The sequence below is a fragment of the Rissa tridactyla genome, chromosome 7 (assembly GCF_028500815.1).
Source record: "Rissa tridactyla isolate bRisTri1 chromosome 7, bRisTri1.patW.cur.20221130, whole genome shotgun sequence".
Taxonomy (NCBI): domain Eukaryota; kingdom Metazoa; phylum Chordata; class Aves; order Charadriiformes; family Laridae; genus Rissa; species Rissa tridactyla.
The window spans coordinates 2,738,887-2,762,673 of NC_071472.1; the positions used below are offsets into that span (position 1 = coordinate 2,738,887).

Here is a 23,787-nt window from a genome sequence, read left to right on the forward strand (position 1 = left end):
GCCTGTAACGAGTGGTGTCCCTCAGGGGTCAATACTTGGACCAATTTTGTTCAATATATTCATTAATGACCTAGATGAGGGGACAGAGTGTATCCTCAGCAAGTTTGCTGATGACACCAAGCTGGGAGGGGTGACCGACACTCCAGAGGGCCGTGCTGCCATCCAGCGTGACCTGGACAGGCTGAAGAGCTGGGCAGAGAACAACCTAATGAGGTTCAACAAAAGCAAGTGTAGGGTCCTGCACCTGGGAAGGAAGAATGCCAAACACCAGTATAGGTTAGGGGCGGACATGCTGGGAAGCAGCTCTGAGGAGAAGGACCTGGGCGTCCTGGTAGACAGCAAATTATCCATGAGCCAGCAGTGTGCCCTTGTCGCCAAGAAGGCCAATGGCATCCTGGGCTGCATAGGGAAGACTGTGGCCAGTAGGTCGAGGGAGGTCATTCTCCCCCTCTACTCTGCACTGGTGAGGCCACAACTGGAGTACTGTGTCCAGTTTTGGGCTCCCCAGTTCAAGAGGGACAGGGAACTACTGGAGCGAGTCCAGCAAAGGGCAACCAAGATGATTGTGGGACTGGAGCACCTCCCTTATGAGGAAAGGCTGAAAGAGCTGGGACTCTTTAGCCTGGAGAAGAGAAGGTTGAGGGGGGACCTGATTAATGTTTACAAGTACCTAAAGGGTGGGTTTAAGGAGGACGGAGCCAGGCTCTTTTCAATGGTTCCCAGCGACAGGACAAGGGGCAATGGGCACAAGCTAGAACATAGGAAGTTCCGTTCAAATACACGGAAAAACTTCTTTACAGTGAGGGTGACAGAGCACTGAACAGGCTGCCCAGGGAGGTTGTGGAGTCCCCTTCTCTGGAGATTTTCAAGACCCGCCTGGATGCAGCCCTGAGGGATGTGCTTTAGGCAATCCTGCTCTAGCAGGGGAGTTGGACTAGATGATCTCTAGAGGTCCCTTCCAACTCTGAAGATTCTGTGATTCCGTGATTCCGTGATTTTAAATTATTTTTTTTTTAAATCTTCTTTTGATGTTATTTGCTATAAAAATCTGAAATTGGCATTTTGTCCTGTTTAAATGAATTGACTGTGTGCTGCTCATTGCCTTAATTTGGAATTTTTAACCTGCACTTGGACTTCAGTTCCTCTGGTGAGTTGAGAGGCCAGTGTGGAAACGCATTTCTTGCTTTGAAACTTTTCTGATTAAGCGTAAAAGTAAAAATTTATTTCCACTTGAATACTAAATACTTAAATACTACAAAACTGTACTGAAAATCACTTCACTAATGATTACAGCAATTTCGTTTTCAGGAATGCACATGACATCTAGTTTTCTTCATGCCTTTTTAAACGCCATGGGGCACAGTGTGTGTCTGTGGGGATAAACTGCCCCCCGAGAGGGGAGGACTGGCATCGGTAAAGACTCCCGGTAAAAGTCAAAGCAGATGATATTATAAACAACACCGAAGCCATGACGGAATTCTATTTAAACTAAGGTTTTGCCAGCGTTTCCTTAGCTGTAGCAGGAGTTTAATGAGCAGTCTCCCAGGATACATAGATATACGTGCATATATTATCCATTTGTCATCTTTTCTTCAACAGAGCTACACATGCAGTGTAAAGCTATCTTTACATTGCTACACCTTGTAATGGAAAGTCCTGAAGAAGGGTAATGCTCATCTAGAAACTGGAACAGAACCCCCAAGTGGTGATGCGCAGCACGCTTGTTCAGTCCAGCACACCCACAACGGGCAGGTGGATCTCCCAGCTGGAGATGAAGCAGAGATGAACCGTATCTCACTATTTCCATTTTCTGCAGCTCCTTCACGTCATTAAAAAGGTTCAGACTTACTCACACTGCCCAAGAAAAGGGAATCTCCACCCCATGAAAAATTTAACGAACCTGGAAACAGTTACATCCACTGGGAAAGGCAAAATGCCAACCCATGACCGCCTGCCTGCCCCAGGGCTGCGGTGCTCTCCCGTCAAGGCTTGCTGACCTGTGTCTTTGGTCCGTTGTCTGTCCTTCCTACCCTGCTGCTCTCGGGACACCTCTCGCTGAGTTTCCAGCACGTACCAAAAGAGAAAGAGCCGCAGAATCTGCTCTCGGTGCAACATCAGCTCAACAAGTTCCCCAGTGCCGCCAGCGGCCGCCTTCCTTTAACAAGCTACATAATTTACAAAGTAGATTTTCCTTAACCAAAATCAGAATCTTCCTCGTAACTGGTCTTGCTGTCTTAAGAAGCAAAAGGGTTTTTATCTTTTTCACCACAAACATTTTCCACCAGCATGTATTTTAATATTTTTAATTAAAAGTGCCAGTTCTGGAGATTTAAAACAGTGACACAGCAGCAAGGAAGTGTCATACAAACCAACACTGAATAGAGGAGAAGCTTTTAAAAACAGATCTTCTCTAGACTGTCCAGTGCAATGCAAAAGAATTCATCATTACACATATATATTATAAAACGACGCTCATCTTTCCTCAGCTGCACAAATTGCTTTACTTGCCATTACCCCTGAATTTTTCCCAGGTTCTAAGGGCAACGGGAAGGGAGCATTTTGCCCATGAAGGCACATGAGTTTGGCACCCGCAGATTTCACCCAGCGCCTGCCGTCTCCGAGATAAACCCTGCCCCATTACCGAGCCAGAACACAGTATTTAACACCTTATTGCTGGAAGCGGGGTGTGCACAGACCATTCGCCAACACATGTCGGCATGTAAAGCTGGGGACGCGCGTTGACAGAAACGTCATTTCCCAAGTTGGGTGGCTAATTTAGGCATTAACGAGTCATCCATATTTAAGTTACAACATCAGCGAAGCAAAATTGAGACACGTGAAATACATGCTTTGCGGAGGGCCTGAGGATTATTTTTCTCAAATCAGACAACGCTCTTGTAAGTTCCTCAGCGAGTACTTCAGACAGATAGCTGAGGAGAACATAGAGCTGACACTTGAATCTATTGAATAAAATATAAACATCCTACCATAAATTAACGAAAAGATTGCCTAACGCAGTCAATCATTAGTCATGCCAAAAATATGCACTCTGGCGAATTTTAGCACTTTTTTCCTCTAATAATTGGCTCGTACTGCTCTTCCTACGGAGTCCGCATTTTACAGTGACCTAAAATAAATTGTAAGCAGAAGCATACAGGTTTTTACATACATAAAAAAGCAGCAAAGGTTAAGGGTGATATTCACTCTTAAATTCTGTATTTCTTCAGGCAAGCGCCTGTTTGTGCAGCATGAACATTGCAGTAACAGCTTTTGCATATTCATTTTGCAAGAAACCATAGTCTTAGACTTTGCAATAACAAAGGTATTGATGTATCAAGATGACTAGAACTCATCCTTAATATCCTCCACTATTGGAATCCTGTTAGGCTAAAAAATAAACCTTTGGCAACACCAAATCCTTTCATATACCCAGGTTGTTGTCTTTATTGTTTGTTTGAAAATGATGACAATTAAAATCAAGCATACTACGTTGGCACTCCAGCGGAATTCTTCAATTTATTTTTTTTATTCCAAACAATTTTTTATCAAATGCATTAAGTATTTAAATTATGAGCAGATTTCTTAACTTTTCAGTGTGACGAACAGGGAAAAAAAAAAACCCACCTCAGTTCAACCGAGAAAAACAAAGACGGAGAGACCTCCCCTCCCAAAAGGTCTCCTGGCAGTCGCAGGGAACCTGCAGCCCATTTCCCTGCGCCTGAGCCCTCCCGCGGGGCTCCAGGGTCTCCCTGGCACCCCCAAACCCTCTGGAACGGCATTTGCAGCGTAAACAAATGTCAGCGCTTAGATTATTGTAATATTATTTACAGTAAAATCATATAAGACTATAGGGCACTTTAAGGCCTTGTTAAGATTGTGATAATCATTCCCAGAAACCGAATTACGGGAGCACCTAGTGCTTAGAGGCAGAACCAGGAAAAATATCATGATCTGAGCAGTAGCAGACCCCTTGCCTTCACTTTGCTAAGGAATGCCCTGCTGAGCAGAGAGCAAACCTGGAATGATTTTCCCCACAAGAAAAACATTCGTGTACCCTGTAGATCACGTAGCAAGAAGGTGACGTTTAATGATGAAAAACAAGGAATGTGCTTGTTACTATTGTCTGACACCAAGATTTATACTACAGGTATGTTACCTAGGGATGGTCACTGAAGAAAGGGAAAATTTCCTCAAAAGATCCTCAGCATCTTGGCCTGTTGGATGGCACAGCAACGTTCATCAGAACCCAGAGCTTGGAAAATGTTGACTTAGGACGGCAAGAACTATTTTGCATTGGCAAAGAAAAAGTGTTTCCATCCAATTTTTGTAACTGCGCAACTGCCTGCCAACAAATCACTGACTGATTTTTAGACACATTTATATATTCTAAAATATTGCCGAGGCAATTTTAGAATGTAAACAAAACCAAAAACATTTCAAAATCTGTTCTTCACCTGCTAGTCTAAATACATTCAGTGATTTCTGGGATCACAATCTGGGATCACAATCTGGGATTGCTGGGAGGGGTGGCCGACACTCCAGAGGGCCGTGCTGCCATCCAGCGTGACCTGGACAGGCTGGAGAGCTGGGCAGAGAAGAACCTAATGAGGTTCAACAAGGGCAAGTGCAGGGTCCTGCACCTGGGAAGGAAGAATGCCAAACACCAGTATAGGTTAGGGGCGGACATGCTGGGAAGCAGCTCTGAGGAGAAGGACCTGGGGGTCCTGGTAGACAGCAAATTATCCATGAGCCAGCAGTGTGCCCTTGTCGCCAAGAAGGCCAATGGCATCCTGGGCTGCATAGGGAAGACTGTGGCCAGTAGGTCGAGGGAGGTCATTCTCCCCCTCTACTCTGCACTGGTGAGGCCACAACTGGAGTACTGTGTCCAGTTCTGGGCTCCCCAGTTCAAGAGGGACAGGGAACTACTGGAGCGAGTCCAGCGAAGGGCAACCAAGATGATTGTGGGACTGGAGCACCTCCCTTACGAGGAAAGGCTGAAAGAGCTGGGACTCTTTAGCCTGGAGAAGAGAAGGTTGAGGGGGGACCTGATTAATGTTTACAAGTATCTAAAGGGTGGGTTTAAGGAGGACGGAGCCAGGCTCTTTTCAATGGTTCCCAGCGACAGGACAAGGGGCAATGGGCACAAGCTAGAACATAGGAAGTTCCGTTCAAATACACGGAAAAACTTCTTTACAGTGAGGGTGACAGAGCCCTGGAACAGGCTGCCCAGGGAGGGTGTGGAGTCCCCTTCTCTGGAGATTTTCAGGACCCGCCTGGATGCAGCCCTGAGGGATGTGCTTTAGGCAACCCTGCTCTAGCAGGGGAGTTGGACTAGATGATCTCTAGAGGTCCCTTCCAACTCTGAAGATTCCGTGATTCCGTGATTCCGTGATTTCAAATACCAAATAACTAGGCCAATATTTATGGAAATAAATCCCAATTTACAGATACTTGAAATTTTTCAGAGAACACTTTTGAATCTCTTTTTAAGAGTAAATCTTAATGATCCATCCTTCCTGAAAAATAGTTCAAGTTAATCATAATTTTAACCATCTCATTTAAGATGAGAAAAAGCCACTAGAGACAGATCAGAATAATCTATCTTATTGCTAATCGTATCAGTGTATTCATAAATGAGTAAAATAGATTAAAAAGGGAAAAAAGTGAAATGCAGTCCCTCAGCCTTGCTAGGTCAAATCCTTACCTGTGCTGCAGTATCTCAGGGTGTCAGAGGAGGTTTATGAAAATGGTGGGGAGTTGGAAGAAACACAATTGGGCGAACGGGAGCAGCGGAGATTTGTTAGGATTCCAGACCACATAAAACCATTCTGAGAAGTCATACAACATCCGCACCTGCTGCTCTGTATGAGCAGGACGTCTGCAGTGCACAGAACACACACATTAACAAAGCGACCACTGCGGACGCCGTAAAGTCTGACCCACTGCAGGCTCTGTAACAGCTGGATCTGTCAGAGCCCTGGAAAGCACCGTTCTGCGCTATAAGGGGCGAGAATTCACGCAAGCAGCTTATTTATCCTGCTCTGCCCCACAAGGTTTACAAAGGTTTTAATATGTCTATCTGTAACCTAAACTCTACTATTTGTCAAATTTGCAACTGTTCATCTCGTTGATGAACGGTCGTCTAAATGATAAGGAGTCAAACTGTCGAACTATGCAAATAAATCACATTAAACCCCCCAATATTGTAAGGGAAAACAGAATCTTGGCCCGAACTTTTCAAATGGGGGTGGCAAAGCTACATAACAATGACGTCCAGAGGCCTGGGATATCCAACAGTGCCGACTTACAAGTTGAAGATCCATCAAGGCCAGTAACATTTTTGGGAGAAACTTCTGCAAATCAAGAGGGAACACAGTACGCTCTTCTCTTTATAACGTAGCTGCTTGACCATGGCTGCAATTTCAAAGTCATGGTATTACCACCACTTTGAGCAATACCACAAAGACAAAGATTCAGCTGACGTGAGACTCCATTGCAAGAAAATAATCCCTTTGTGGGGGGAAAATTCTGATTTAGGTGCCCAAACAGTTCATCATGTTCAGACAGAAACTATACATCATTTCACGCTGTTTTAAAATCTGAGTGTGAGACCACATTTGTACAGAAAAGAAAGCTATAAGTATTATTTTGTATTATTTCCAGCAGAAGTGATAGCTCTGATCAAAACAGATAAAAAATTCTCTCATATATGTTCTCTATGAAAACCATAACTAAAGATAAGCTTATATACACCTGTTGATCAAGACAAGAAACTTATTCGTTATTCATGCACAATGAAAACCAGTTTAAAAACAGTCTCCACTGAGATACCTGTTGGCACATCGTCCATCAAAAGTTCCTTCTTATCTCACCTGGGAAAGCGATTGTCTACTGACACTTTTCTCTGTTCAAAAGACATGCCGAGCATATGTGTATTGTCATCATAAAATAGTGAATTATAGTAACTTGAGTCCACGCCACTGCCCAGTCAACCAGTGGGTGGTTGTTTTTTAAAAAATACTGCAGGCCGAATGAAGTATCTTCACTAGAACATCCGAGGACTTCATGATGTACGCTTGCCTTTCCACTGTCCCCTTGCATTGTATGTAATTAAGCAGTATTGGTGATTTCTCCTTGCACATACTGAAACAATCTCCTTAGGGTTCCTTAGGGCCCGCAGAAAGGCGGACCCTCTCAGGCAGAAGTGACGGGAGCACGCTGCATCATGACAAGGCGATCACCAGGACCGATATGAGCAGGGCAACGCTGACCGTCCACCTGCTGCCATCCGACGTCCTGCGGGCATGCAACACAGCAAATACGGCATTTGTGTGGTTGGTTGGTATTTCTACATTGCAGATCATGCCTTCACAGCAAGAAACACACTCCTGTTGAGAAAAAGGAGACAGCGTAAGTCAGCAGCGGCTTTCAGAGATGTATGCTCCTGTGCAACCTGCTCTGGGTGACCCTGCTCTGGCAGGGGGTTGGACTAGATGACCTCCAGAGGTCCCTTCCAACCCCCACCATTCTGTGATTCTGTGATTCCATGCATTTTTCAGTCGATTGCAAAGGTTACAGCTAAACACATAGAACACATATACTACAACTTCTCTTTCAAGTCGTGCACCACAGCCTTCCTGGAGTAACTCATCCCCTACTGCTGTCACCGGGCTTGGAAACCGCGATGTGATGCAATACAGCCACGCCAGTGGTAGTTCAAGTAGTACAAGTTCACTAACATAACAGAAAATAGAGAAAGCTTTCACCCGCTTTTCCCTTCTAAAACATGAGCTAAAAACATGCGTTTGCATGTTTCAAGTTTCAGCTTTTTTCTTTTTTTTTTTTAGTTTTAAGCTGAAAAAATTCTGACTGCAAAACCTCTATTCCCATTCATTTTTCCCCTCAAGCTTTTGTGTTCAGTGCAGCTTTCTGTGCTGAAATTCAGACCTGCTTTTTTCAGTTTTCTAGTGCTACAGAACCACTGACATCTGATTTTTAGGACGCTCTGAAAATAGTTTTCCTTACTTGACACTCCTTACTGAAAAAGCCAAGTGAAGGCCAAATTATACCTAATCCAAAGGCATGAGAACTCTTATGAGATAAAAGTGCAGCAGAAGGCAGGTTACATAGTCACTTCATGCCCTCAAGTCCACCAAAACCTGTTGAAATCAAAGGAAATTGATTCAAATAGCATCCAGATTCTTTTATATTTAGCATGGATGTTGTCTGCTTTGTCTTCAGTGTCTGAAATCTTTCATGCTAAAAATAACATAACTAACCCTCTCAACTGTTAAGGAATTGGTGGATAACACTTTACTCCAGTGAATAATACGTTGGTGGGATATGCTTGATTATTAAGAATAAACTTTGACCTCGCATCCCAAGGACAAGAGAAGGCAGCAGTTGCAGCTATTTGTCACGGAACAAAACCTCAGAGTCACAGAATGGTCTGGGTTGGAAGGGACCTTAAAGACCATCTAGTCCCACCCGCCCTGCCCTGGGCAGGGACACCTCCCACCAGCCCAGGTTGCTCCAAGCCCCGTCCAACCTGGCCTTGAACCCCTCCAGGGATGGGGCAGCCACAGCTTCTCTGGGCAACCTGGGCCAGGGGCTCACCGCCCTCACAGCAAAGGATTCCTTCCCGATATCTCACCTAAATCTCCCCTCTTGCAGTTCAAAACCCTTCCCCCTCGTCCCGTGGCTTCCCTCCCTGATCCAGAGTCCCTCCCCAGCTTTCCTGGAGCCCCTTGAGGGCCTGGAAGGGGCTGGAAGGTCTCCCTGGAGCCTTCTCCTCTCCAGGCTGAACCCCCCCAGCTCTCTCAGCCTGTCCTCACAGCAGAGGGGCTCCAGCCCTTCCTTAGCTGTATCTCCCTCATGCTCCTCCCTCAGTTGTATCTTGCGTAAGAGCGTGGCCTTTGTGGACAAATACAGCCTTGTTTTGTGTACTGTGCAGTGCTACCCAAGCTGTGTTGTGCAGAGACACCACTGGACTACCTAGCACCCAGCCTGACTTGCCCAAGGGCTGACAGTGCCACAGCTGCAGCACCGGTGCAGGCTGCGTTGCCGCCCTGGGCTACTCAGAACTCAGGAACCAAGGCCCGTGCACACACCAGCAATGCCCCGGAAAGCTCAGGTGTTTCTTTAGAAGTTGTTCCTCCATCCTGTCACACTTCGGAGAGTAGGGCTAGTCATGCATCTGTTGCAGAAGTTTGATTTCTGTAGTTAAACAACACTGGCGAGTATTTGGCACATCCTCTTCAGCCCAGCAGGAAAAACAAGTACTGAAACACAAACCCCCAAACCAATCTGCTGCTCTTATACAAGGAGTGGTGCTTACTGTGTGGCCACTTTCCCTGTGATGGTGGCAGCCTACAAAATGGCATTCTTCTCCAGTAGCACATTTTTTCGTGACCGATGTACTCTTCCCGTGGTCTGTGAAGAGATGAACTGTCAAACAGTACCGAGTACCTACAAAACAAATTTACAAATGATTATTCCCGTAAAGCGTGCCTTCTTTTACAGGGTTTAAAAACTTCACGATTTAGCAAAATATTCACATAAAAATGACTTATTTTGGCTGTATAAAGCCATTTTTCAACTTGATCAAAATACCATTTATCAAGAAATCAATTAGTGATGAAATCTTAAGCTCAACCGACCCTTCAAACCTCCAGAAAGGCTGCTATCATTTAAACTACTTATTAGCACTATAATCTATGCATTTATCATCCATTCTCTCCTCTTTTTTGCAGCACATTCTTGCTTTCTTTGTTTCTGACCCGTTTCCTCATTCCTCTAGTTCATTTCTTCCCTTTTCCCACTGTGACGGTGAATGTCACTGCCAAGAAAAATGAGGAAACGTATTTCCATTCTTTTCTCTGTATCTATCATCCTCTCATACAAGTATGATCCCTAGTCGTGCAGGTCTTGCTGCTCACACGTAAGCCTACAGCCCATTATATCCCGGGATGGCTCCCAAAAGGAAGGGGACAAGGCTACAAAGGCAATCCATCGGTTCTTTTAAACACCACCACCTTTAAAATGAATTCCTAGGAAGCACACAGCTATATATATTTACATGCACATATATAACCAATCAATATATAATCAATATCTTATTAATACATGAATTAATATAGTAATAATATATTGTGTACCGTATAAAATGTTTTATACATACATATATATATTAAAATAATTTTTCACTCTTGCTTCACACTCTGAAATGATCAAAATATTCACCTCAGCAAAATTCGTGTGACTCAGTATTACTAACAACATAACTGAGGGCACCGCTGCGTTGGCACGTTAATCCTATTCAGTTTGACTTCTACAAGACGGCTGAGTCAGGGAGAAACAAATTTAACTATCACAAAGAATCTCCTTCGTACAGAGGCACTTACTTTCAGGACACCATCTGTCTTCAGCCCATCTGTTACAGTTGTAATTGTCCACCGCGTTGTCACAGGTAAAGCACTTAAAGCTGTTTGGGAATGGAGTGGCTTTAAAAGTATTAAAACATAGTAAGTTTGCAAATAGTAAGAAAATAAAATATTCAGAATAATACTGGAAGTGCTTGTAGACACATACAGTTACAAAAACATACTACACACATTTACATATTTTCAATGGTATATCACTGTTAGACAAATAAAACCTACGGAACAAGTTTTGTAGAAAGCTTTTGCATTTTTAACTGATTTTCCTATGCCTGAACTTTAAAACACCTCCTGTTGTTTTCCTTCTCACAATCCAAAATACCACTGAAGTCGTGGTGGGAAAAACAGGCAAGCGAGAACACCGTGTATACATGCGCATGACCGTCCGTGCGCACGGATGTTTGTACAGATACACAAACACTACCTACATTCAAACGGCTTTTGATTCCCTTGAGGAAAAAAACCCCACACCTTCAGAACCAGCTTCGGATCTTGATCTCCAACTCTGAAGAAGTCTGAACCCTTTGACAAAGGGATCAAGACAACGATTTTAAGATCTCATTTGCATTTTATAAATATATAAATTGTTTTAAGATGCGCATTTCCCTAGACGCGCAGCTCCCTGGGTGCACATAGATTCCTATTATATCTAGCTGTCTTGACTGTTTCAGTGATACGTATCATGAAAATCTTCTCCCCTGAAATGAAGGGATGGAGCACATCTGATGCTAGATAAGAGGCAAAAAAATGATGCTATTAGTGACAACTGGCTTCACAGGTCTCACAAGGTTTTTAATTACCTTCAGTTTGAATTAACTGCACACCTATTCTCTGCCTCACAAAACCCCCAACACGAAAAAAGACAAAACCCTCTGTTCTGTGTTATTTATGAGAAATGCACTGCATGATTTGCTCTGCAGGAAGACGTTTCAGAGACAGAAAAATATAATAAAAGCACTTAAAATGTGAAAACTGTTGCCCTCATGCGTTCTTTAATTTAGCAATGCACGCAATTGTTTGTTTTCATTAAGTCAACTTCTAAAATCTTAGATATAAACTAAACTGCTGGGAGCTGAAAAGCAAAAGTTTTATTTTAATCTTTTTATCCTTCATGTTTGAAGGAGACAAACACCTGAAAACCACAGGACTGAGAGAATACGGCAATTAACTAAAATGTCAAGCTACAACTGCATACATAAAAAAAGCATAACTGTCTACTTACGGTCTAGTGGAGGTCTCACGTTGTAAAAGTTGATGTTCTCAGCTGAAACCCAGCTTCCTGAAAGGATGAGGAAGGGAAGAAAGGCTCCGGCCAGCATGTGACAGAATAACAACATGCTGAGGATTATTGTACACGAAAAGCAAAACTCTCAGGCCTAGGAAAGAAAGGGAACGCATTATTTAGGGGGAATCATAAAGAACTGGACATGTGGAACAGTAAGTTTCCCATGAACTACTTTGGAAACCTGGAAAATTCAGCCCATAGATCTATACTGTGAAGCCGGCTAAGGCAAGCAGGCACGCAACGATGAACAATGCAAAGCTGGGCAGTTGCTGCCTTCTGCTGGCCAAGATCCTGCACAAAGTACTTAAAATTCCCACAAGTGTAAAAAAGTTATTTCTTTCATCTATTTGTCCTTCTAAGCAACGTCAATCTTACAGATTCCTTGTAAGCGTTCCTAAAAACCAACACCAAAACAGAGCTCCTTTATATCCTACTCGAAACAAGACGGGATTACAGCGCCATTAAAGAAAGCAAAATGCAGACAAATGTCATTTTTAACACCAACAGCCTAGAACCCAAGACCAATTCCTTGTTGGTACAGATCAATGTAAGTCTATTGACTTCAGATAAATTGTAAGTGCATTTACCAACGGCAGAGAATTAAAGACCATGAGCGTAAATTAGATCTATTTCTTTTTAAGGTGCATACAAAAGAAATGCTAAGGAAGATGCCTGGTGATGTTACACAAGTTTTGGAGAACACTCAGAGAGATGAGAGGCCTGTTTTAGGCGTGCTTTGCGCATTTATTTGGGGCCCCCAAATAAATATCCTAGGTATTTTGGTAAGGCTTTATAGAGCAGAACTCATCACTGAACACTTTGGCCAGTTTGATATTGAGATGTACACACATACGTACGTACACACAGGTATGCACGGCAAATTGCAGCGATACTGGAGACCCAGCTGAGATATTAAAAAGTCGAATCAGATGAAATGGCACTGCGCCCATGCAAATTCCCAGCAGGAGAAACAAGCTGGAGTGGAGGTTCCCGCCAAGCCAGAGACGTTGCTCTGAGCTGCCAAGTGCATTCATTCAGAAACCTCTGCACGCCCCGCGCAGGCCCGTGTACGCGTACACTGCAGCAAGCTCTGAGTGATGCCAAGCCCTGAACTGAAAATGCTACTCAAGACCGCAGTGGTGAAGTCAAAAGATTTCCTTCTTTTTCCTGAGCTTTTTTTCCCCAATCGACACAGACGGGAGTTATTTGAAAGGTGGTTTTGCCAACAAACCAATCAACAGAAAGTTCAACTTCATGCACTGGGAGTGTGGCCATCCTTCTTAAGATTTGTTTTTTAAATCCTGGCTTTATGAATCCCTTTCAGTAGACAGTGAGAAAGCCGCAGCATACCTCTACTTGCAGTGCACCTCCGAGACTATTTTCTGTGGATGGTCCAGATTTCTTCTGACAGTAGCCCAGGATCTAAAGAAGGATTACAAAGAAGAATCTGTGGGGAAAAAAAAAACAGCAAGCGACCATCATAATTCTGTCCTGAAGGAACTAATTAGCTGAAACACTGTAGGTCCTTATTTATATTGAAAATGAAGATAGAAACTTAGAAGTACGGTGGTTTTTATAACAAAATATCCAAAGAAGCACCTGAACCACACAGTGTGGCTCTGCCTCATTGAGTGCCACCCTACTGCAGATACACAGATTCTGTGACACCCAATGTCATCAAAGACAAATGAAAGACAAAAAGTGAAGCAATGAGATGACTCAGCCCTTCCAAGAGGGTGAGTTCACTTCTCTCACAAGGGAAAAACATCATTCAGGCAATGACCCGGGCAGGACCGACTATACCAGATGAATATATATTTCATACTCTAGACATATCCAAACTTGCAACACATGCTGTGACCAAAACAGAAGCACTAATCAAGGCAACCTAAGAGAGCAAAGACAATCATCAGCCTCCAGATTAGCAGTTATTAGCAAGTTATGAAGTAAACAGGTCCCCCACAGTTCATTCCTTACTGAAACAGGAACACAAAAATGTTGGTCAAATCCCTAACACCACTGCCAAATCCAAAACAAATCTAAAACATAGTCACAGATCTCTCCAATTAAGCAGATGATACCCTGCAGCAGTAAAGACAGGCTGCTTATAACCCACTTGGCTGGTCTCACTAACACATACTCAAGGTGCACATTTCAAATGTACACTTAGTTTTGTGGGTTTTACTAATTTGTTGAGAGACAAAACAAAAAGCATCATGACTGGATGCTTTTCTGCTGACAAGTCAACCCACATCATGTTCTGTCCCTGAGCTGTTGCCTCCAAAGTCTATTTCATGACCCTTTAATGTTTTCCAAGAGAGAGCAGCAGAATGTGGCATTATCCAGGAGACAGTGGGATAACAGGAGAAAGCAACAAGAGGAGACATGAATGATCCAACACACCATCCAACTGAATTTCTCCTTCCCCTAGCTTTCTTAGCTCTACCAGTTTACGTTGCAGACAACATCTCTCCCTCAAGCTCCTTTTGTTTCAAACAGTTCATTTTACCTTGGTGCCTAAAACCTCCATCCTTTGCCATCTCTATCTGAGATTCTTAAAATCAATTTTGCTCCCAAAATAACCTTTTATCCCAGTGTCAAGAGGTGACAGAATTTCTATTCCAGCTGACGAATGTCTTCTTTTCTTCACAGACAATATTCCCCATATTATCCTATCCCACTCTTCTGCTTTACGGTATTTCGGATGAGGTTTCAATGCTCTCACCGAGAGAAGGAAGCACCATAGCACACCAAGCTCCTTCGTTAATACCGTAACCATTATTCTGAATGAGCTGAAGAGTTAAAAGTCAAAGTAATCACAAAATGTCATAGGTACTGGAAGCAAAATATATTAGCATCATTTCAATAAAATTATATATAAATGTAGAATTCTATATAAAGTAGCCAATCTGAGAAAAAATTAACAGCTAAGGATGCATAAAGGCTAACTTCAGAGATCTTTCATTTCCCACACAAAGGGGAATTCTCATATGGCGATTTAAAAACAAAAATACCCCCAAAGCACAGAATATGAAACGCAATTATGCACAATTGAATTAGCCAGCTCGTCAGTAACGTCCCCTTTGTCGGCTGTAGAAGACACATCCCTCCTCTCGCTCCCTCTGCAGGTTGTCCTTTGCCATTCTTTCCCATAGGTATCTCCTGTCATCCGTGACCAGACTCCAAACAAGGAACGATGAGGTGTTCGGTCTGACTCAGTACAGCCACTCCGTCTTACATTCGTCCCATTTATCCCACTACTGCGCAGAGAGATTAAAGCTACTTTAACTGCAAGGTGGAATTTTACGGTCCTGAGCCATGATCCCTTTCCTCCCCCTGCTCAGCTTTCCCACTAAACCGAGCCCGTTTGGAAGCCACTCTTAGCTGTGCTGGGATAAACTGGTCCCCAAGCCCCGGGAGGGAGTGACTCCGGAATCTTTTGGAACCTCCGTATCCTTTGCCGGGACGCCAGGCAGTGTTTTTCCATGCAGAGTAAGTACTAGCTCAAAATCAGAACCGCCACATATTTAATTTTAACAAAATAATTTTTAAAAGTACAGCAACCGATAGCAAGGTGTGGAGTTACAAGGACAGGAACTCCAGCACAAGCAGGTACCAATTTGCAGAGCCGCACGTTCCTGACACTAATTACCTTCCTCTTGTGTCCTTGGACACTCAGAGACCAGTTTGCACTGACTCCACTACCAGGCCCTTAACGCTCCCAGGCTGCTTGAGCGTCCTTGGGAAGAGTAAGAGAAAAGTCTTTTTTATGCCTCAAATGTCAACATCCTTCTTCACAGATCCCTTGCAAAACAGCTCTGTTTGTGCCCTTTGAATATCACAAGCAAGTTACTTTTAAACTGGCAAGCCAGTTTTAAGCAAGTAGCGAATTTCAGTGGATTTCGGGCAGCTCGAGAGCATTTAATTCTTCCACTTTTACCCCGTAGGAAGACAGGGTATTGAATCATTTCAATATGGAACAGCTGCAAAATTTATCTCCGTAACATATATTTTCTGCAGTTTCTACTAGGCTGAGGAAAATTTGCCGTTACGGGGAGAGCGGTCTGTAACTTGATCTGAGGCACCTGGAGAGCAAATAAAAGGCACAATTACACTTGTGCCAGCTTTCTACAAATTCAGGCTCCCTCCTGCCCCGTCCCCCCCCCCCCAACCCCAAGTTCCCATTGCTTTCCCCAGAGAAGCTCAAGTCAAATGGAAAATTTTAGAGAATATAAATACAAAAAAGCGAGCCTTTAGTTGGTGTAAAGCCCAGCAAATCGCCCTCCCAACCTGCTGTAGTCAAAGGTGTCCTTGTTTGCTAACCAGGCCAATAAATAATGGATGTGGTTTGACACCCTCTTGGTTACACAGCTGCACCAGAAGTCCCTTCTCAAATAAAATAGGAAAATATTGGCAAAAAAAAAAGAAAAACAAAAAAAGGCTTTCATATCTTATCCAAAACCTTTCAAATGCTTCTTTTCTTCAGAGTCTCTCTCGTCTCTGTCGTGCCTCCATATAATATTATCTAGTAGCATGAGTAAACATTTCATAATGCACAATTAAGAACTCGCATTAACGAAGGAAAAAACTGTCACAATCCAGAAGATTAACTTACATAAACAAGAGCAAACACGGAGACGCAGCTTTTCTCAGGTGAGGGAAGACGACCCAAGAGGGAAGGGCTGTTAACGTACGCTCTGTAACTAAAGCACATTTCAAGAAAACAACGAGGAATACAGCGGCTGAAATAACTATTATATTCCAGGAGGTTTTAAAGTTTATCTTGCAGCGTGTAACATAAGAGTAGGAAGCAGCGCGCTTGATTTCTGATTTTAATAAAATTCAAGTCTGTCTGCATTGTTTTTCCTGGCAGACTCTGTGGAGGATTAGCAGATTTAACACCAGATACGGAACGCAAATGAAACTTCCTCCTGTCATTTAGTAAGCAATTTTCAGGTGCTATTAGATAATTGCAAATGCTTATGTTAAGCTTGTTAAATACCACTTCAGGACATAAGAGTTAGAAATACATAGGCAGAAAGGTATGTATGGTAAGGGCTGAAAAAGTTAAAACCAACACCTGACATCATCAGGTGTTCCCTGCAACAAGCCAGAGAGGCCAAAACTGACCCTTCAACTTATCTAAAAGGACAAAAATAGCTCCTTGGCTTCCCCATTTCTTAGACAAATCCTGCCGTTCTCATGTTTTCCTCTGGAGACCACTTAACTTGATCTGTAAGCCACCGTTTACCCCACTTCAAAACTCAGAGAGTGAATAAATGGGTGGAATGAATAAGAGAAAACCTTCATTTTCCTTGGGAAATAGGTGGGGCACATTTAAAATAAAAAGGGAGAAAAAAGGAAATATTTTGAAGAATTTAAAAAAAACCAAACCATAAAATACTCTTACAGATCTGCAAATTAGAATTATTTGTTATACAGTTTTCTTATCTACTGAGTTGAGTTTCTATTTTCTGATTTTTTTCCTTGCACCACATTAGCGTTAGTACAAAATAACAGGAAAAGAGGTTTTACGTCACGCTGACAGACAGCTGCAACCAGTAACACCGACAGAACAGAATCCAGGTTATCAACGTTGTTTTTAAACACAACACATTACTTTATCTTCACCCACAGAACACTTAACCCTGCCTGGAATTAAATATGGTCTTAATTACAAGAAATCACAGAGTTGTGTATCTCAGACCTTATAAAACACGTACAGCTCCGGCAATGGCAACGTCACTTAGCTTGGGGTGTAGAGCTGGCGTGGGAAGCTGTGATGCAAAGCCACCGCGAGACACGGCGGTGTCTGACTCCACAATACACACAACTGCAGGGATTTTGAAAAGATGAATGGGTGATTAATGTGATAGATCGGAGAAGCGCCACTGAAGTGAAGTGTTTGCAAGGATAAAATCACGTATTTGTTTTTTAAGCTCATACAAAAAAAGAATATCCATGGATTGAAAATTGCATTACATGGCGTTACATCTCATTCCTTTTATAGCCAAAACTGCTCAGCAAAAACTAGTCCTGAGCACTGACGTTTATTTTAAAATTCAGAATCCCTGATCATCTTTGGAAAGTAATTTATTCTAGCTAAAAAGTCACTGATGAGAGAGAAATCTCCTATTCCCTTCTGCAAGCGTATGATTTCCTCAAAGAACTGCACTTTGTCAAAGCTATGCATGACCAGAAGTTTTACGCTTCAGCTTGTAACAGCTTCTATATATCACATATTCAAGCTTTAAATGTCTCTCTCCCACCTGTGCTAGGCTGGAAATAGGAACTTAATATTACTCTAGAGAAAAGAGATTATAGGAATAAGCAGCGCTTTTTTCTTTCCTTGAGCTCATCGGGGCACTTCTGTGAAGACCAGTTTAACGGTATTAATTTTACGCAATATTTTGTGAAATACCTCAGTGTATCAGATCATTATTAACTAGTTAGGCCTCACTAGAAATGGTGGGATAGAAGTTCGGCAGACCTACAGACCTCTCTGTACAGAAGCTGTAGGGACCCCAGTTTACGGTACCGAGAGGCCCCAGTCAACACCCAACCGGCCAAAAGTAGAAGACAAAATTCTGATTTTCAGTATCCTTCTACAAGTTTAGCTCCAGACCACAGTCAGTATTTAAAAGTCTTCTGTTTTCCTGACAAGCTAAATTTACTCATGTTCACCAAAAGTAAAGGTAACGCTACGGCACGTTGCACAAGAATAAAGTTCTTCAAGAACTATTTTGGAGCACGCGAAAGGTGGGACAACAGCATTGTTCCAATGAAACCAAGAGATACCTGTATATTTCTATAGACCATCCACTAATTGTTGTTAAATAGAAAATGCAGCATTTCAGACAGTTTGATCCAGCCTTGGAAACATGCCTTGTTTTTAATCCCTGATTTTCCAAGTGAAATCCTATTTCTAACACGAACTATGTGCAATATACAGTTACATGCGCCATAAAATTACATATACTATTCTAGACAATAAAAAAATAAGACATTCTAGACAACAGAAATGAGAACCTACATGGTTTCCACTTGTGAAGTAAATACCACGCTCCCTTTCAAATTAAAATGTCAAATCAAGATTTGCGCAGAAAAGATTCGCTAGGAGAAAAGAGTGTTTGCATGCAGTCCTGCTTCACATCTTACACTCACCAAAATCTGTTTGAACCTTCAAGGGCCCAGTGGGATCTCACAAATTAGAAGGTATGACCATTTCTGCATCACAAAGAACATTCTGCAGAAGCTTGATATTCAGTTGTATTTTAAAACTAAGATTTGAGCTATGCACCAGCTGGGTTCATAATTTTACCCAACGCTGGTGTCTGGAGAGAATTCAGCCTTCGGTCTCAACTCTTGGTCACCCCCTCACTACCTTGGCGTTTGGTTGGGTTCTTTTCCAGTTGTTTGGAAAGAATAAGGGGTCCAAAACCATCAGTCCCCCTGCCCCTTCCTCCCATTTCAGTTGCCACCTTTTCCCAAGTCACAGAGGGTTGGGTATCACATATGTGCCAATACAAACTCACATTTTGCGCTGAAAGAACATGAAGAAAAGGTAAACTATCTTTGTCTAGTTTTATTGTACTGAGCGTCAGGGTGCAACCTCTCATGGCAAAATGTCCTTTAACTTCCTACAGCAGGACGCTTCACTAAAACCACAGATAATGACATTGTCTACAATAACACAACACTGGAGGGACTATTTTGCCTTCACTTTCCCAGTAATGAGAAAATGGCCAGCAACGCCCTTCTGCCCTTCCGCCACCATTTTATGCCAGTTTAAGACAGTAGCACGAACTAATCCGCACTGCAATTGAGAAAAGCCACACACAGAGTCAACCACTGGTTTATACTGGCAGGGTTTAATGTGTGAAATTTATAGTGCTGGTACTTGTCTGATACTATCTTTGCCTCATGTTTCTATCAGCTTTTTGTAACTACGCAATCCCTGAAATCATAAACAGTACCAGCTCCTTGCACGCACCAGGAATGACTGCGAATGCTACTGGACGGACACCATGAATTCCCAGTTCTGCCAGACTACGTCCAGGGAACCACAACAACAAACTCCTGCTGTTGAATGTGGTTGTGAGGAACAAGCTGTCTTCATATTGAACTCATAGAATCATCAAATCCTAGGATGGTTTGGGCTGGAAGGGACCTCAAAGATCATCTCGTTCCAAGTCCCTGCCCTGGGCAGGGACACCTCCCACCAGCCCAGGTCGCTCCAAGCCCCGGCCAACCTGGCCTTGAACCCCTCCAGGGATGGGGCAGCCACAGCTTCTCTGGGCAACCTGGGCCAGGGGCTCACCGCCCTCACAGCCAACAATTTCTGCCTCACATCTCATCTCAATCTCCCCTCTTGCAGTTCAAAACCCTTCCCCCTCGTCCCATGGCTCCCCTCCCTGCTCCAGAGTCCCTCCCCAGCTTTCCTGGAGCCCCTTGAGGGCCTGGAAGGGGCTGGAAGGTCTCCCCAGAGCCTTCTCCAGGTTGAACCCCCACAACTCTCTCAGCCCGTCCTCAGAGGAATCATTGAGAAGAAGCTTTTGTTCACCTGAACTCATGTCAAGAGCTATTACGTCACATTTCTAAGAAACACACGTATCTGAATCAAACTTATTGAAAATGCGATTTTAAAAGCAGAAATCTTTTGCAGGTTCTATTTTCATGGCCTACCCGATGTTTATGTTTATTAAGAGGACTGATTTCCATTGCAAGTGTGCTGGAGGCATGGAAAGAGTGAAATTCTGATTATTGCCAAGTCAATACAGAATCTACTACAGGAGGAACTACCCAACTGACAGAAAAAGTACCTCCCTTGAAATCGCATTGCCTACAGAGCTGCACCACAGCTCGGTGTCATACATCACGCCTAACATTACTAACAGCGTAACATAACTCCTTTTGAGCAGAAAATTAATCATAGTGTCACTGATTACACTTCTGAAAAATGTTGTGTGCACAAAAATCTCCCCTCTTCCACATTGCTTGTCCACATTTCTAAGGCGCGTACTTTCAGTCACTGAAAACTGATCAAGTATTTGAGTAATTCCCATTACTCCACCTTGCCCTACAAGAGCTGACATAACATCCCAAGCGTATAGACTTGCAGATGTAGTTCTCCTAGATGAACCCCAATTGTGCATTTCCCCCGTTTTCTCCTTGAGGTCTCAGACTACTCCACTCCGAAGTGATGGATACTTCAAATATGGCTTCCTAAATTACAGATGAAGCTTTTTCTACTTGAGATACAACCACTAATGGAGAAGAGATGATGAAAACCCCATTTCCAAGCCAAGGTTCTCTGTCTGCAGTACTTTGGTTTCTACAACCCCTTTTCTAGCTGAACTTTTCACTCCTATTATTTGCCACCGAAGGGCGAGCTGAGAAGCTGGCACTGATGAGGGTGCTTCTGATGATGTCTCTTAGGAAAATCTTGATACACATGACCGAATATATCTACAGGCATATTCTACAGCCTTGTCTTCTTAAGGAAAGATTTACTTGGAAGATATGTCCAGAGGTATGTGAACTCTGCAAAAGCAAGAGATGAAAGGGGGTAAGAAGAAAAAAGGCTTTATTTTTCTAAGAGTACTACCAAAGTCTGTTTCAATTCCTTACACAGTTACAAACACAAAAAGGCTTAGGAGTCGTTTGTTTGTTTTGAAATGCTTTAAATGAACTAGGCTCAATCAATTGCTGACCCATCCAATCTGACCTAGCGTAAAACGGCATTTACTTCCCATCAACACTCTAATCCAGACAGTTGAAACCAGCAAAAAGCAAATCTCATTTTTTACTAGCCGAGAACTGTCACCCACGAGCAGCATTTGGCACAACTTGTTATTTGAACAGCCTCAGTCAGCTTTCTCTTGCTTTGTGAGGGAAAAGTGATTTGCCCTCATTTCAAGGGAGGGACAATCCAAACATAAAAAGCTCCCTTTCGCAGGTTCACAAAAGCCGCGTTGACGTATATGCCATATCTGCAACTACAAAACCCCAACGCTGCGCTGTTTTCTTCCTCTAAGGCTCAAATTTCTGGAGCAGAAGCACACAGCTTCCATGTCTATAGGCACAACCTGGCATTAAGCACTAATAATTAAACATAATAATATTTAATTAAAATTATTTGAAAATAATGAATTTTTGTACAGTTTCTCTCATTTCCCTTCATTCACCATAAACACCCACGCTCCAGAAGCGGAATCACATCACCATGTATAGCAGCTAAAAGGAAATCACATTCCCATCCCCTTGCAGCTACTTCTTCCATTTGCTGGAGGCTGAGCCTTGGATATTATAGTAGCTGAGGAAACATTCCCAGGATTCAGACAAAAAACTAAACATCCATCATTTCTTGTCTTTTCAGCGTTGTCCAGGATGGACATCTAGTATTTCATAGCATTTTTTTTCATAGTATTTTTCACTGAAGTGACACTATCTTTTTTTTTTATTATTATTATTTATTTTTAAAAAGCTTGAATTGAAACAGCGCAGAGGACAGGGAGCCAAACCATTTCCAGCACCAGCCATTTGGGATGGAACAGCATCCAGCCAGTCCCTTCACTTCTTCCAGCGCAGCTCCCACTCATCTCCCCGGCAGGAATTCAGTAATAGCACTGGTTATCTTACAAATCTTAACCACTCGGAACGGTCCCATCCTCAGCTTAGCAGCATATTGAATATTGGAAGGAAACAGGTAAAAAAATCCAATTCCGCCCCCCCTGTTTTATGTCCACCGAAGGGACACGGGCACCTCGTCTTCTCACCTCGCCATGCTGCAAAAGCTAATGACTGTGGGTGCGATTCATGGGCTTTGTTCTACAGAAAGCAACCAAGCACCTTGGTTCCATCTAGCGCAAATGTTCCCTTCCCCTGACACACATTTCCCATTTCTCAGCTCTTTCTTTTTCCCCCCCCCCTTATCTCTTCAGCGTGATGCTATCGAGGCAGTGAAGTTTTCTCACTTGCTAGAGGAGGTTACCTAAGAGTTTTATAATTAAAGTGACAGCACTGCTTCTATTCAGTACCATCCTGGCTCTTTGTGATATTTTCCAAGGGCAGTAAGGAGATTTACACTTCAAATAATAGTCTTTCCCACAGTCACACCTCTGAAGTCCTCTCCAAGAAGAAATCATCTTTAGCTTCTGGGTATTCTGAGCAGAGACTGGCTTGTATTCTCAAAGCCTAACGTCCAATAAAGCCTCACACCTTATTCCTTTCAGTCAAGTCAACGGAATAATAAAACAAAACATGGGAAGTAATTTATAATCTGAACTAAAGGTTAGTTTTCATTCAATTGGAAGAGCAAGAGAAAGAGACAAAGTGCACGCTCCAGCTCTGCACTTACCTGCCCAAGAGACAATGACACATTCTTAAATAAACTGGCAGCGCGGTAACCAGTAACAATAGGAACGCCCCTGGGTGGGGAGATTTATTTACTTACATATGGCCTACCATGTGCAGAATTTATTTTGACAAATTAAAGCTGGCAAATTTTCTGTTTCCTTCATTTTTGGTTCACAAATCAACAGTAATGCTAAAGAGAAAAGCACTACAAGTAGGAAAAAAAATAATTCCTACTTTACTAAAAATAATAAATCCTTGACAGGTAAGGCAACCCTGAGTAAAAACATAAAAGGAAGCACTGGATTTTAGTGGTGAATGCCAATTTCTGCATCTGAAATATCATCAGTTGGTTTGCAGCAGAATTTCTTCGGAGATTCATGAACGGGTGTGAGAGGACTAAGCTCAAACTCAAGAGCCAAATGCTGTATCTGCTTTTTTTCTGGTTTGTTTTTTTGTTTTTGGTTTTTTGTTTTGTTTTTTGTTTGTTGGTTTGTTTTTTTGTTGGGTTTTTTTTTATAGATTTCAGATGCTCCCATGCAATTCCGCAGAGCCTGATAACCCTCCCTTTCCGAGAGGAGCAGACACCCAATGCCGCATCCATTTCCAGTAAACGAGCTTTGCCTATTGATAAAGCTCTACCCGCTAGAACAGGCTAAAATACTATGTGCAAACCACGCAATATTTGCACGCTGCGTTTCAAAACAG

The 23,787-nt window shown here is 42.8% G+C and overlaps 1 protein-coding gene across 2 annotated transcripts in view; it reads right to left on the reverse strand.

Moving 5' to 3' along the window:
• Positions 1-6,305: 6,305 nt before the first annotated feature.
• The window catches only part of LYPD6B (LY6/PLAUR domain containing 6B), a 39,917-nt gene continuing 22,435 nt past the window's right edge, over positions 6,306-23,787 (reverse strand). Inside the window, exons 1-6 of one of the 2 annotated variants that reach the window (XM_054209255.1) lie at positions 15,377-15,472; positions 13,075-13,171; positions 11,662-11,815; positions 10,404-10,502; positions 9,338-9,468; positions 6,306-7,388 (exon numbers count right to left, since the gene is read on the reverse strand). In XM_054209255.1, coding sequence (XP_054065230.1) covers positions 7,224-7,388; positions 9,338-9,468; positions 10,404-10,502; positions 11,662-11,776 — 510 coding nt within the window. In that variant the 5' untranslated portion in view covers positions 11,777-11,815; positions 13,075-13,171; positions 15,377-15,472 and the 3' untranslated portion in view covers positions 6,306-7,223. Of the gene's footprint in view, positions 7,389-9,337; positions 9,469-10,403; positions 10,503-11,661; positions 11,816-13,074; positions 13,172-15,376; positions 15,473-23,787 lie in introns of those variants that run through there. The other variant, XM_054209254.1, reaches the window with a different exon arrangement.